At 32.9% G+C, this 15,371-nt stretch overlaps 1 protein-coding gene across 3 annotated transcripts; it reads right to left on the reverse strand.

Annotated features, from left to right (window-relative positions):
- Positions 1-247: 247 nt before the first annotated feature.
- Positions 248-4,738, reverse strand: LOC112511466 (protein RER1B-like). Of its 3 annotated transcripts, none has more exons than XM_025117093.1 (4): positions 4,676-4,738; positions 3,630-4,000; positions 579-759; positions 248-480 (listed from the first exon to the last, which is right to left on the reverse strand). In XM_025117093.1, the coding sequence occupies exons 2-4, from the start codon at positions 3,977-3,979 to the stop codon at positions 436-438; spliced, it is 576 nt and encodes a 191-aa protein (XP_024972861.1). In that variant the 5' UTR covers positions 3,980-4,000; positions 4,676-4,738; the 3' UTR covers positions 248-435. The 3 variants fall into 3 exon arrangements, with proteins under 3 accessions (XP_024972861.1, XP_024972862.1, XP_024972863.1); XM_025117094.1 differs by lacking the exon at positions 4,676-4,738 and adding an exon at positions 4,199-4,267; XM_025117095.1 differs by lacking the exon at positions 4,676-4,738 and adding an exon at positions 4,234-4,260.
- Between the last annotated feature and the right edge of the window lie 10,633 nt (positions 4,739-15,371).

Raw genomic sequence — 15,371 nt, forward strand, 5'->3', positions numbered from 1 at the left:
ATTCAAGACCACTGTCCCAATTGCTAATATTATATGCTTTCTACATGAAAAGTCAACCAGTATTTGACAATCAGCTTCAAGCCTTGGTAGTTGGCAAGTCCTTGTTTACCAGTTTGGTGGCAGATCCCATCAAGCTAAAGAATTCCCTTTCTGTGGGGTCAAAATTGTAATTACACACATACCTTAGCTACTCAATCACAGAAGGCCCACCTGTCAACTGATTTATATACTAGTCACAAACCAACAGGCAGATTTATCATTGGAGAATCAGACAGGAAGCCAATATGTTTGATCAGGAATTAGAACTCTTAAAGGGTCCCTACTACATATCTTCTGTAATCAATAACCAAAAATCTAGAAATCGAAACAAAAACGAAAGACTTGTCTCATATCTATTATTCTATATTCAGTCCTATTTGATTGTTTGTTCTAACTTCAGTGCCTTCTGCTACTTCCAGGTGATTCTTTTCCACCATATGTCTGTCAGAATTTAAGAAGATGGTTTTCGTAAGTACAAGTGACAAATGAAAATCAATTTGGTTATATGCACAAAAAGGGAGAATTTTGGCGGTTCTTGCCTGCTTCCCGATGTTAAATGGAACGTATTTGTATTTGATCATGTGCATGATTTGATGCTTCATTGTGAGGACAAACAGAACAATCCAATAGCAGAGCAAGATGGGCCAGAAAACAGGGACATCGAGCACAGACAAGAATGTTAGGCAAAAGGCTACAATGAAAGCCTTTGTGATGGCATACCTATAATTATGAAACACAAGCATGAGCTTTGGACAGTTTAGCAGTTGAAGTACAGAGAGTTGAGAAACAAATTTGAGATAATATTGCAATTTGCAAATAAATAGTCTGCCTGCATTCAGCCTTGGTTGTTTGACGAAAAAAAACTTTCCTTCAATTCAATTAATTCTAATAAAAAACATAGATTCGATCACCATTGCGATGTGTATATATATACATCCTGGTTAGATTCAATCATCATTGAAGAAGATAGGGTCTACAATTTCCTTGTTGGACTCGGCCTGGAATTTGACCAAGTTCGAAAACAGATTCTTGGCAAACAAGAAATTCACCAAGAAATTCCGAGCCTTAATGAAGTTGTGGCAATTATTGAAGATAGGCCCATCATTGTTATTAAAATGCTCTTCATGTCACTAAACTAACCACAAACCTTGTTTCCATACAGAGTTCATACAAGATTTGCTTTGTACATCGGTATTTATCAAAGTTATTGTGTATTTCAGAACAAGGATTCAGGGAGGGACGATCAGACATGCTAGAGAATGGGATGGGCTCTACTACCTTGAAACACTGAATCAATCAACTACTATTGTATAATATCATTTTCCTTTGTTTTAGAGTCTCTTTCATCTAAAGAAATTTTTTGGCTTTATTATTGCCGATTTGGACATCCATCATTAAGGATCCTTATTTGTCTCCTCGTCTATTTAAGCACTCAGATGTTGGATGTTTTGATTGTGAGGTATGAGAACTTGCTAAAGACAAACGTGTGTTGTTTCCAATTAGTAACAAAAGAAGTTTCATTCCTTTTTACCTTATTAATAGTGACATTAGGAGCACTACTTCCAATGTAAATGGGGCTAAAAGATTTCAGTCATTGATGATTGTCCTAGTGTTACCTGGATTTCTCTGCTGAAACAGAAGTCTTATTTCAGCACTGTTCTCCCCAATTTTTGTTCTATGATGAAGTTTCAGTTCAGTGTCAATATCAAAAAAGTTGGGTAAGATATTGCCGAGGATTATTTCAATCTGTTTTTAACTCCATATTTTAAAATGAGAGAAAATGCATGAATCCTCGTGTGTCAATACTCCACAACAAAATGGAGTAGCTGAACACAAATTGGTCACATGCTTAATCCCACAAGATCCTTTCTGTTTAAAAAATGTGCCTAGATTTTGTTGGATATGACTACCCAGTTCCACATCATCACTCGATTACCTTCCCTAGTTTTTGGATTTAAAAGTCCAGTGAGTGTCCTTGCCACATTTATCCAAATCTTTGCATCACAAAATCTTGTATTTGTGGGATATTTTTCAACTAAAAAAGGATATAAATGCTCTCATCTACCAAAATAGTCCAATGTCTCTATCGATGCAACTTTTCATAAACAAGAATCCTACTTCACCATTCCCTATCTTCATCGGAGAATTCAGTATTGGAAGAAAAGGCCGATTTTTTTGCTATCTGATTTGTCATCTCCATCTGTGTTAAAACAGTCTAGCTCTATTAATGTTCCTCCCCCTTAGTCCACTAGAAATCCAACTATCGAGTCTAGCAAATCTAGAGTCTCTTGAAAATTCAACTCCTGCGTCTCTTGCAAATCCTGACTCTCCTGAAAATCCAACTTCCGAGTACCCTGCATATCCAGCCCTTAACGCAAGGTTTGACAAAGTATACTCAAGAAGGAAGCAAGTTATCTCCGAATTTATGCGGTTTCAAGACTTCAATTTAAATCCCGAAAATGAGTAACAATTCTAGTCCTCTATCATTCCAAAACTGATAACAGAGAGCAGGATGTTTGGTGTTCCTACTATTGTTAGAGAAAGAGTTAGAAAATGCAAAACCGGCCTATATACGCACTTGCAAATTACTTAGCCTTCAACCAATGTTTGCTAACTAAAGGGAGTGGAAAAATGTGTTTAGAATGTATCCTACATAGGTAGTAGATAGAAAATAAATTAGGAATATTTTATATTATCAATCTCTCTTTTTATATACAGGCTTTCCATATAACACAGCTTGTCAAGTAACTAAGCCGAAGCATAAGAAGAGTCACATACTCCATGTTTTTGATCTTACTGCTGCTAATGTAAATATGTAAGGTGATGGTATGAGGTAAGTCTAAGATCTTCTCTACACTCTCAAATAAAGTAAAGTGCGAAAGAATTACAGTTCCCTGATATTTGCCTGTTGCAACAGCAACGAATTCTTTAAAACTATCATCCATCATATGAGAATCAAAGAAAAGCTTAATTTTCATTGTTTACAATTTGGAATAATCCTTCTGCTTGGAAAAAGATCCTACTAGGTTATTAGAGGTTAATATCTTTCCAAGAAACAAGAAAATATGATCGACTTGGAAAGATGAAGTGAAGATATACTCCACAAATTGAACAACCAATAAGTAGCGGAAATTATATAATAAATAGCATCAAAGCCTACAGTCTAATTATCATGGCAAATGTGGTGGCAAATGTAATTGACATCATATACCTATCATCCAAGTAAAAGATATCATAAGAAATATAGATATTTGATTGCTTCATCTAAATTACCAAATTAAATCATCGTAAACATATAATTTTAATCACACGATTCAATTATGTATGAGCCAATTTTAAGTAGACTTACTCTTTACATAATCTCTAAGTAAGATGTTACAACAAAATGCTAAACTTCCCCAAGTGTACTCTCTTGTCCATAGGATGAATCTTGCTACAGAACAAGGATGCTAAGCATGATTTCTATTCGTATCAAGAGTGTTATCTAGTTAAAAACTTGTTGCCGATTTTATATGACAAAAGAAAAAGAAGCTTATGATTTGAGGTCAAAATTCACATCAACGAGGTCATGTAAAGGATGCTAAACTCACCAGAACTTGAACTCTGGAACACGGCGGATAAATGGCCTGAACTCATCGGAACCTTTTGTAGGCAATGAAGCGCCATCCAAACCTTCCAGCTCTGGATCAACCTTTGGCGAGAGAAATCCAATTAACAGGTTCAGGGTGTAAATTCCAAGACCGTATGATATGATGTAAAACCCTCGAAGATAATAAACCCGCAAGATATAAACTGCTGCAACAGCAAGGGTCCCAAGCCACCTATGAACTGGAAGAGGTGTTGACTTATCCAGATAATACTGGAAGGCCCTTGAGAATTCGTTTCTCCACTTGGCTAGTGGTGCCACTGGGGAGGCAGTATCACCCTCTACTCCTTCCATATAAACCAACCCTTTCCCTTCCTGTACAATGATATTCATACCTCAGAACGCAAAATGGCAGCATAACTCGTACAAAAACAGAGAACCCGCGATGTCATAAAGATGACGAAAGCTCGCACCAGGCAAATGGTTTATACAATTCAAATAATGTAGAGTTTATTGTGTTATTCTCATCAAATTGCCACTGCTTTTGGAGTTAAGAAGAAACCATTAACGTACAATATGCTTCAGCACAATCGCAGAATCATCACTACCTCGGTAAAAGTCCAACAAAAGCCGAATAACTTCACTACCATAACAATCTTCTTACAAGAAATCTAATTTCAATGTTTGCACAACTGGAGACCAGTTGAGACCAGTTACTGGTTTCGATTCATTTAAGTTCAACAAAATGAGATGACGTATTCAAGTCTACCTCTCAGAGTCACATGTACCCTTCACCACCCCAAATTTAGGGAAGCACTGAAGCAGACTCCAAGCGTTAACAAATCAAAGATGTTCAGAAGATAAAGAAATCACTAAAAATGAATGTTCTCAAATAAAATTACTGATTGATTAAGCACAGTATAAAAATAACATATGGAAAGCACATAAAAAACCTATAAATCATGAAAAAGAAAAGATGGAACCCTAATTATAGGTATATGATCACGTGAATCGAGTGAAAATAGCAGCAATCCGAGTTTGAGGGCTCACCTAAGAGGAAATTTGCAGAATCTCGTAACCGCAATTGATGGAAGCAATAATATTGGATTAGGGGGAAAGTAGGAACGCAGTCTTTGGGTGGTGTTTGGGACCGGTTATTTAAATCAATATTTGGATTTATTTCGGTATAACACTGGTAATAAGTCGTTTTTAGTGTTTGAATAAGGAAAAAAAATTATTTATAACGGTATCAAATCGATAATAAAGAGTTTTTAAATAAGTTACCCATTTATAACTTATAGGATTCAACTTATTAGGTTTGAAAACCAATTTACCCTTTTAATCCTAACTTATCTTCTCCTCAGCCTCGAGCAACCAATGAAATCGAGATAGACCTTCACTTTTCACCTAATACATCTATGGATATCAACTTAGTTGTTACTAATTCTAGTAGTAATAAAGATCCTCCTTTATGTGATTATAGTAGTTACCAAAGATTAATTGGAAGACTGATTTATCTTCTTGTTACTAGACCAGATATTGTTTTTGTTGTACATTGTCTTGGTCAATTTATAACAGTCTTATTTGAATTTTGCTCTTAGAATTCTCAGGTACTTAAAGTTGTCTCCAGGTAAAGGTGTTAGCTTCACTAGATCTGAAATTTTTTGTTTAGCTGCTTTTGTTACTGTCGATTGGGGCAAGTGTCTATCTTCTAGACATTCTGTAACTGAGTTTTAATTTGTTTATTTATGGGAAATTCAATGATTTCTTGGAAGAGCAAAAAACAAAATACTATTTCTCGTTCTTTTGCAGAATCAGAATAACGTGTCATGACTTCAGTCACTTGTGAGGTCTTATGGATTCTAAAATTACTCACACATTTAAATGTATCTGATTTACTTCATGTAAGTCTATATCATGATAATAAATCTACTATTCAAATAGCTAACAATCATGTTTTTCATGAACGTACTAAACACATTGAAATTGATATTAATCAAATTCGAGAACACATTAGTAAAGAGTTGTTAAAAGTTGTAAAAATTCTTTCTTTTGAACAATCTGCTGATATCTTCACAAATGCTCTTGGTGTTAATCATCATAACTTTTTATATGATTTGGTTAATGTTTTCTTCAACAATATACACCGACGGTGATTTTCTCAGTAGACCGTATGGTCTAACCCTCATTTTGTTTTCAAAAATCTGTATTTCAGGGTATTAGCTTTTAGAAGGTAAAGGAAAGATACAAAACAGTTTTATTTGAAGTTTCATATGTGAAGCTTGTCGAGAAAGTTTACGAAGTTTGCTTTTGATCTTCATGATATTTGGATCGTTTGTAAGAAGATTTGTTAACAAAAAAATTTATGGTAGCCTTCGCACAGTTATTACAGCTTTGTAAATTGGGACCTAGTGTGACGTTCCAATGTGCCAATGTGACGTGTTATGTATAACATTTGTGGTATTTGTTTAAAATTGTGGTTGTTACATGGATACATTTCAAAGTCGTGTGAATTGAGATATTGCATTGTTATGTGATGAATTCTATTTCTTCAAGGATTTGGATAATTATTTGGAGCACATTTTTTAAAGATGAGTAATTTCCACAAAGCTTTCTCCCCTTATTTTTTTTTATTAACCTGGATATTCAACCTGCTATGCGAGCCGACTATTCCCAGGACGACCATATGTTTTGCAAGATAGTTTGGAGTCACCGCATTTGAACTTATGTGACCACAAGGCGAGTTTTATTCCTCTTTGGATTTTGTCGTCGTAACCATTAGATTCATCATCCCTGTTGGAAAATCTCACCGGAATTTTTCCCAACACACAAACACACCAGAAAAACACTTCAGAGGCTGTTAAAACAGATTGAGTGTGACAAATAAACCACACAAAGAAACACACCTACAACACATGCATAAACTCGTTAAAACAGATTTGAGTGTGTGGCTGGTGATTGAGATGCATAGGGGATGATGAGGTGGCAAGTGGGGGTTTGAGATTCAATGGAGTTGCAGGTATCGGGGTTGCATTCTGGTCGGAGTTTGCAGTGTGTGTGTGTTAACAGGCCGATGGTTGGATCTCGGTTTGTTGGTGGCTAGCTAGCTTGCAATGTTTGTGTACAGTAGGGGGAGATGAGGTTGGCAGGTTGGAGGTCGATGGAGTTCGGTTTCCATGGAGTTGCAGGTCGATGAAGTTGAGCTTGGCCAGAGGTGTGAGGAAAAGAAACACAAATCGAGATGGAGGGAGAGGGTTGTGGTTCGTTTTTGAAGTGGTCATTGGAGATTTGGTCACTGTCATTTGATGATTTGGTACCCGTGATTTGATGATATGGTCTCTGCGTTTTACATACAATATACAGTATGTTTTGAGAAACCATAAATATTTGAGAAGTAAGAAAGTGATGATAATATTTCGTACGGTTAAGATCGGATTTGTTTGATCAATAATTGCGGCCACTGGTCGATAATTACGGGTTTGGCTGGTAGAAAGTTGCAGCTATGCAAAAAGATAGAGAGAAGAGTTTCATAACTTTTACAAATAGACGGTAAATGAGTTCATTTATGAATCTTTGTGATTCATATATGAACATATAGTTCATGTATGAATCCGTTTGCCGCCTATTTGTAAAAGTTATGAAACTACCCCTCTATTTTTTGCATACTCATGTAAAGAATTATCTGTTGCTTTACGGTCAAAGCAAATGTTCACCTAATAAAAAACTTGATATTACTTCTCAACTTTTCCATATGTATATGTGTATATATATGTTAGAGTTAATTACTTACAAGTCCTATAATATTTTGATTTTTACAAAATTAAGGAAAAACAAAAAAGAGTGAAAGGGGGGACAAAATATGGTTGGACAAAAATACCTCCGACTCTAAGAGACATAATAGACTAAATTAACTATCAGATTCCATTTTTAAAGTAAAATCCAAACTTGAGGGACGACTATTTAGCTTATTGAAGTTCAGGTTTCACTTTCAAATAAATCATTAAATCTACTCTAAATTAAACATGCGAAAGTTTGTATTATTTGACGCCGTTTTTAAAACGTCAAAAAACATTACATTATACAAGTTGAAGTGAATTTTACGAGGTTATATACTTATATGGGACCTATTTCAAGTTTTTGTGGAACTGTTTCTTCCCAGAATTACTTGCATTTCCATGCATGAAATATTGAAGAGCTCCATATATATAAATATATATATATATATATATATATATAGGAGAGCGATCAAATGAAAACCACTCAATTTGTAAAAACCGAAAAAATCTCAGTCCACCAATCATAAATTTTCATTTTGTTCATATTTTTGTAATTATAAGAGGTTGAATAATCATTTTTATTGTGGAGGATGTTAATCATGGATATTATCATCTTTATTATTTTAATTTTAGAGAAATACATGAAACAGTTTCATTAAAATTTCATTAAATAGTATATGAAATAATTTCATAACCATATATGAAACAACTTCATCAAAAAAAATATTATATGAAACAATTTCACAAGATTAAACAATTTCATGAAAAAATTTCATAAGATCACGACGGATGATAGTAGTTTTTACGGTTTTTACAAATTGGAATGATTTTCATTTGATCGCTCCTATATATATATTTCTTTTAAATGTATAAAATTTATATATTACAGATCTTCATGTAATATTCTTATTATAGATTTAAATTCTTCTTTTTAGAAGATAGAGCTTTACCGAAAACACGAGTACAACCAAGTCAAATGACCTTTAGGACTTGTTTGTTAATTAACAGCTTAATGATATAGAAAGTGTCTTATTTGATAAATTTTCAGGGAGAGTTTTATGTAGGCATGGGAATGGGTCCCGATCCGTCGGGGAACCCGGTCCACCCGCCCCGGTCGGGAACGGGATTCCCCGCTAAATCAAGGATGAGGACGGGGACGGGTTTCCCTTTTGTCTCAAACCGGGGATGGGGATGGGGACGGGTCTAGTACTCCCTGCCCCGCCTCGTACCCGTTATATATATTAATTAATAAATTATATATGTATATATATTTATACACACACATATATATGTATATTATTTATTTCAACTAAAGCGTTTGATTCATAATTTTCTATTTCCTTACTAGGTTTATAATCTAAAATTGTTATTTTTTGGATGTTAATATGTAAGTTTTTGGATTTCAAGTCAAAATACAATTATTCGATAATTTTTTTTTATTAACCTGGATATTCAACCTGCTATGCGAGCCGACTAATCCCAGAGAGACCACCTGCTTTGCAGATAGCTTGGAATCACCGCATTTGAACCTCCGTGGCACAAGGGGATTTTTATTTTGGATTTGAACCTGAACCTCCTGATACTTTTGACCTTTGGAACCAAACTCAATCCAATCAGACACCACCCTTGTGGTTCGATAATTTTTGTATATTACTTGATATGATTTTATATTACTCAATATCTTTTGGTATATATAAATTTAAGTTTTTATTGGATTAAATCGATTTTTTTTGTTTTAGAATATTAGTTATGTTATGGTGTTGTCGTTTTTTTTGTATTAAATTAAATTCATTTTGGTTTTAGGTTTACTGAAAATGTTTGAAACTTAAATATGTATAGTCTCTCACATATTTAATTTAAAAATAACTTATATAAACGGGAAAAAAAATTCTCGTTTCCTCGTTGGGGATGTGATTATATTCCCTGGCGGGGATGGGTACAAGAACGGGGATAAAGAGAAGTAATCAGGGACAGGGATGAGGATTGAGATCCCCACCCCATTTCCATGCCTAGTTTTATGCACAAAACCAAATTTTTCCAAACTTGTCTCTCCTAGTTGAAATATTTATTCATTCCATTTATGAAAAAAAAAACATTCTCAATCCATATAGACAGATTAATCCATACAATTAACTTTATTCATATAAAACTTAATGAAAAATCAACCAAACAATCTTTTAGTATATGACCATAAGTAAGGATACTCATGGGTTGGGTTGATTGGATTTAACACATTTGAACAACCCAACCCAATGCTTGTGCTTTGGAAAAATCTTAACCCAACCCAACCCAAAGCAAAGTGCAACCCAACCCAACCCAACCCGTACGGGTTGGTCGGGTTGATACTTTGGTATATTAAAATATATTCTTCTAACCTTGAAGATGTTATTTCTCAACTCATAATTTATTTTTCATCATCAACCATTTGATACAACTTATCCATATTTCTTACGTATATCACATTCAGTTAATTTTTTCAACTTACATATATATGTTCACAGTTACTGAACATATATATGGATGAGTTATATAGATATATGAATAGATTCAAAATATGTGTATATGAAAAGCATACATGATAGTGTAATTGTCTAATGTATATATTAATAGAAATTTAACAATCATACTAAATCCAAGAAATAAAAGGATATCGGGTTCATCGGGTTGACTTGGGTTCAAATAATAGTAACCCAATATCAACCCAATACATATGGTTTGAAAATTTTACAACTCGATTAGACATCGGGTTGTTTCGGGTTGGGTTATTTCGCGTTGTGTTGGGTTGGATTGATCGGGTTAATCTGGTTGGTCGGATTTTTGAGCACCCCTAACCATAAGGTCATTTGGTATCAATAAATTAAAATTCGTGTACTTTTGGTTATAACATTGATATATATATAGACTAGACCATAATGATATATATAAAACATTAGAGACCACACCCCACCTGCACCCTTGGTATAACTTCACAAGTAAAATGGGAGCCCCTACCAGGGCCTTTGGTTTCTTTTGGTCCCTCCCTTTTCAAAATATCGAATCTAAAGCGGTCGAACAATGCGGCGGCTTTTACGTATCTGGTTTCTCTCGACCATGATGTTGACCTATTACATCTTGTTTGTACCAACATTTCCTCAAGATTGCTAGACCTAGACCAACGAAAGGGACAACACTCAAAACGTAATTAATATCCTTGTCATGGATCTTTAATAACTTAGGACATGTTCGGCAATAATAAGTTGGCTTATTTTTTGATTTTATTGGAAAAAGTTCCGTTTGGTTAGCTAATTCTCTTAGAATCATGGAAGTCTCATTCAATACTTCATAAGGTCACATAGATCGTCACCATGCACACATATTGTCAGTCCAACATGGGTTGGTTACCGTTTTTGTCTTTAACAAATTATGTCAACCCTTTCAGAGCTCACTGTTCAGACTTCCAGAACTACTTAACTCGACTTATAAACTCATTCTCTTGAACTTAGTGTGCTCAACAGGCATCCAAAACCTAATCCGTTACCATCATCACGATTTATCACCATTGTAACTGACCATCAAAAAGTATGCAGTTTCTCTAGACTTTAAGAAGAAAATATTTGATTCAGGACCATAAGTAATCATTTTTGAATTGAATCCAAGATATGATATGCCTAAGAACCAAAAGCATATGTTGTGGTAGGGGTCCAGGCATGGTTTCCAAAGTCAAGTTAACTACTACATCATCTATTATTTTCAACTTTGTTAAATGTAAAGATTCTTTAAAAAGACATCTGTATAATCTAATACTTGTGTCGGGAGGTCTCAGGTTCAAATCCAAAGAGAAATAAAAATCATCTTGTGGCTACGGAGGTTCAAATGCGGCGACTTCGGGCTACATGCAAAACAGATGGTCGCTCTGGGATTAGTCAGCTCGCATAACGGATTAGATATCCAGGTTAATAAAAATAAATAATATAATACTGATTAAATTTATTCGACATAAATAATAATTCTTTTGTAATATAATTTTTTACACTGGATAATAAATTTTCTTTCTACCTTTGGTGTTTTACATTAACTTAATAAATTATATCATAAATAACTTATTCCAACTAATTTATCAGAGCATACATTTAATTAATTTAAATTATGTTCGTTTGTTACGTTTTTGTGTATATGCACATACACACGTTACTGATGTGTTTTAATTAAACTAGAAAGATGCTCGCACAATGCAACGAGATATATCTCGATTTTAATGTTTTATTTTATTCATGTTCTATGTCGATTTTATATGGTTTTATGTGGTTTTTTGAAAATGATATTATTTTTTTACTGAAATATAAATTTGAAAATATATATAGATATTAGTATTAAATTAACTATTCAAAACATCTTGTTTTCTGTATAATTTCTTTAATTCAATTTAGATTTAATAACAAAGTAATTTAACTTTGTTTAATAATATAATTTTTATAAGGATAATTAAGTATTCTGTTAGAACTCAATGATTATTCTAATTATATTTTAATGAGATGTTTATTATGTTTATTTACAGTTAGTTACACGAATTCAAGAAATAGAGCTATAATAAGTTGTATTTACGCACAATGTACTTGTAATATTAAATTTTAAATAATATGCATCAATAAACAATACTTCATGCATAAAATATGATTTTTAAGAGTTTTTATCAAATGCTTTATAATATAGTATAGATATGTTATTATGTCTAAATTATTTAAAAAATAATTATATTTTAAGATAAGTTGAATATATAAAAGGTTACGTTTATGAAAACTTAGAAATATAAATCTAATGTATGATATAATATTAGGTAATTATATAAAAACTCTTACAATGTTAAAATTAAAAAAATAAAAATCTAAAATAGAAGGATCAATTTATAATTACAAAACTTAATTAAAATGATGTAATTAAATAATATTATATCAAATTTAATATTTTACGATTCATAATGTTAAAGAAACGTATAAAAAATGTTAAAAATGTAAGGTGACGTTTGTTTTTTAAGAAGAGGTGAAGTCTGAAGTCTAATTTCACTTTTGATTTTTAAGAGGTGGTGCTGAAGTCTGAAATCTGAATCAGTCATACGGTTTGTTTTTACCTTTGAAGTCTGAAATCTGAATCAGTCATATTGGTTATAGCAATGTTCCGTTTCAACATGGATTTGTATTTTTTTTCTTTCAAAGTTTTAGTCAAATAACAAAAAAATTCAGGGTTTTCCTTATGGTGGGTGGAGTTGAAATCAGTTGTATTATGTAATCTGAATCTAATCCGTCGATTACAATTTTATCATGAGATTCGTAGAAGAGGAGATTGGGATATCAACAGGAGATGGTGATCTTCTTTGTTGCCTTCAGATTTTGATTATGTATTGTGTTCGTCGTGAAAAAAATCGTGGATCATTATAAGATGGGTCACCGTCGAGAAAGAGTTCATTTAAGAGGTATTAAGTGATATGTTTATCACTTAGAAATTCAGAGGAAGAAAATATCATTTAAGCTCTTATTTAAAAAAAACAAACGATCTAAAAATGGAAATGTGTAAACGATTCAGACTTAAGAAGTGATTAAGAGGAAGTTTCAAAAACAAACAGGGCCCATAGAATTATGCTCCCAAAGAAGATTGATGGGTTGTTGATCATATAGTTATAAGTAGTAATGGCCAAATCGGCCCGACCCGGGACTGGTAAGGACCGGCTATGGGATCGAAAACCGGAACCCGTTGGGGTTTTTGGTAGTTTCTTGGAACCGGGACCGGCCCGGCCCGGCCCGAAAAGTCAAATAATTTTACAAATAAATGTATTTTTAAATAATTTTATAATGTATTTTTGTAAGACAATATAATTTTAATTATATTAAAACGTATTTTTAAAGTGTATTTGAGTGACCCAATTGTAATTTTTATAATATATTAAAAATATATATTATTAAAAAAAATAAAAAATCTTAATTTTTTTTTTGAAAGGCAAAAAGGGAAGGACAAGGAAGAGAGCTACGACATAGCCATCACCCTCACCAAGCCAACCAATATATTAAACAAACAGATCCAGCAAGAAGCTAGACACAAGAAGCAACAAAAATCCACCAAAACAAGCGAGAACAAAAAGAAACAAAACCGAACAACCCCAGATTAATGTCGGGACCGGCGGCCCATAACCAGTTAATAAGTACCTTAACCGGTCATACTATTTTCAACCGAGACCGGTTATGAGAAAGTTTGAGACCGATTAGACCCGATCAAACCTGGCTCGGGACCGATTTTTGGCCATCACTAATATAAGCGCCAAGAAATTTGTATCCAACTATATATGTTACTACTATAAATGCACAAGAATAAAATGGGATTTTTAGAATATTCTGCTTAAATTTTTTCTATTATTTTAACCTCAAAGATGGTATGATTTTTTATCCCACTTAAGTTTTATATTTTTTAATAAGAAAATCTACTTCAATGATCTAAAACCTTTTAGCCTTCGCTGGTTCACCGTACCATTTTCATATTCGCTTGTCAAACATGGGTTCACCCCGATGGCTTTCACCTCAGCGGCTGATCGACGCCGACCTCCGACTCCGCTTCTGCATGACTACTAAGAGTGCTCATGGGTTGGGTTGATCGGGTTGAACACATTTGAACAACCCAACCTAATATTTGCGGTTTAGAAAAATCTTAACCTAACCCAACCGTACGGGTTGGTCGGGTTGATACTTTGATATATGAAAATATTCTTCTACCCTTGAATATGTTATTTCTCTACTCGTAATTTCTTTTTCATTATCAACCATTTGATACAACTTATCCATATTTCTTACGTATATTACATTCAGTTAATTTTCTCAAATTACATATATATGTTCACAGTTACTGAACATATATATGAATGAGTTATATAAATATATGAATATATTGAAAATACGTGTATATGAAAAACATATATGATAGTGTAATTGTCTAATGTATATATTAATATAAATTCAATAATCATATTAAATCCAATAAATAAAAGGATATCGGATTCATCGGGTTGGGTTGAGTTCAAATAATAGTAACTTAATACATACAGTTTGAAAATTTTACAACTCGATTAGACATCGGGTTGCTTCGGGTTAAGTTATTTCGCGTTGGGTTGGGTTGATCGGGGTTTTGAGCAGCCCTATGAACTATATGTGGCCGTTTCCTATGGCCTTTCCTTCTATTTCTTATCTTTTATTCCTTCAGTTTGTGGGTAATTTCTTTTACATTGTTTAATGTTTATTGTTACATGTTAACTGTTGAACTTTTTATTAATTATTAGGCTGAGAGTTTGTTTGCTGATGATTAACTATTAATTGTTGGGATTATGGTGTGTTAATTGATAATTGTTTTATTATTTCCTTAGAAAAATGAAATGATTTTTTAAAGAGTGAAATATACTGATGGTCCCTATAGTTTGCTTAAACTTTAGATTTGGTCCCTAGAACAAACTATCTACAGTGGTGGTCCTTAACTTTTCAATTTCATAACACTCAAGGTCCCTGAAGTTAACACCATCAGTTAAAAACCATTAAAAAGAACAAGTTAATATTTGGACAAAGTGGAGGGACCAAAAGTGTACTTCACCTTAAAATTATTTTTAAAAAAAAAGTTCTTTATTAAAAATATTTTATATATGATTAACATGGGGTAGTTATCTATACTATATTATAAAACATTTGACAAAAACTCTTAAAAACTATTTTTTATGCGTAAAATACTGTTTATTAATACATATTACTTAAAACTCAAGATTACAAGTAGATCGTGCGTAAGTACAACTTATTAAAGCTCCATATCTGAATTCGTATAACTAATTACAGATAAACATAATCAAATACAAGATAAATATCTTATTTTAATTATAAAAAATCTAAAATATAATTAGGATAATCATTGAGTTCAAACAGAATACTTAATTATTATCTTTATAAAATGTTATATTATTAAACCAAAAA

The sequence above is a fragment of the Cynara cardunculus genome, assembly GCF_001531365.2.
Source record: "Cynara cardunculus var. scolymus isolate 2C chromosome LG 4, CcrdV1, whole genome shotgun sequence".
Taxonomy (NCBI): domain Eukaryota; kingdom Viridiplantae; phylum Streptophyta; class Magnoliopsida; order Asterales; family Asteraceae; genus Cynara; species Cynara cardunculus.

Excerpts from the sequence above, each read along its gene's own strand:
- LOC112511466 (XM_025117093.1), bottom strand. The coding sequence starts at position 3,979 with ATGGAAGGAGTAGAGGGTGATACTGCCTCCCCAGTGGCACCACTAGCC. Across the intron at positions 760-3,629 it reads GTTCCAGAGTTCAAGTTCTG|GTATGCCATCACAAAGGCTT; the intron begins GTGAGTTTAGCA and ends TCATAATTATAG. Across the intron at positions 481-578 it reads CATTTAACATCGGGAAGCAG|ACATATGGTGGAAAAGAATC; the intron begins GCAAGAACCGCC and ends AAATTCTGACAG.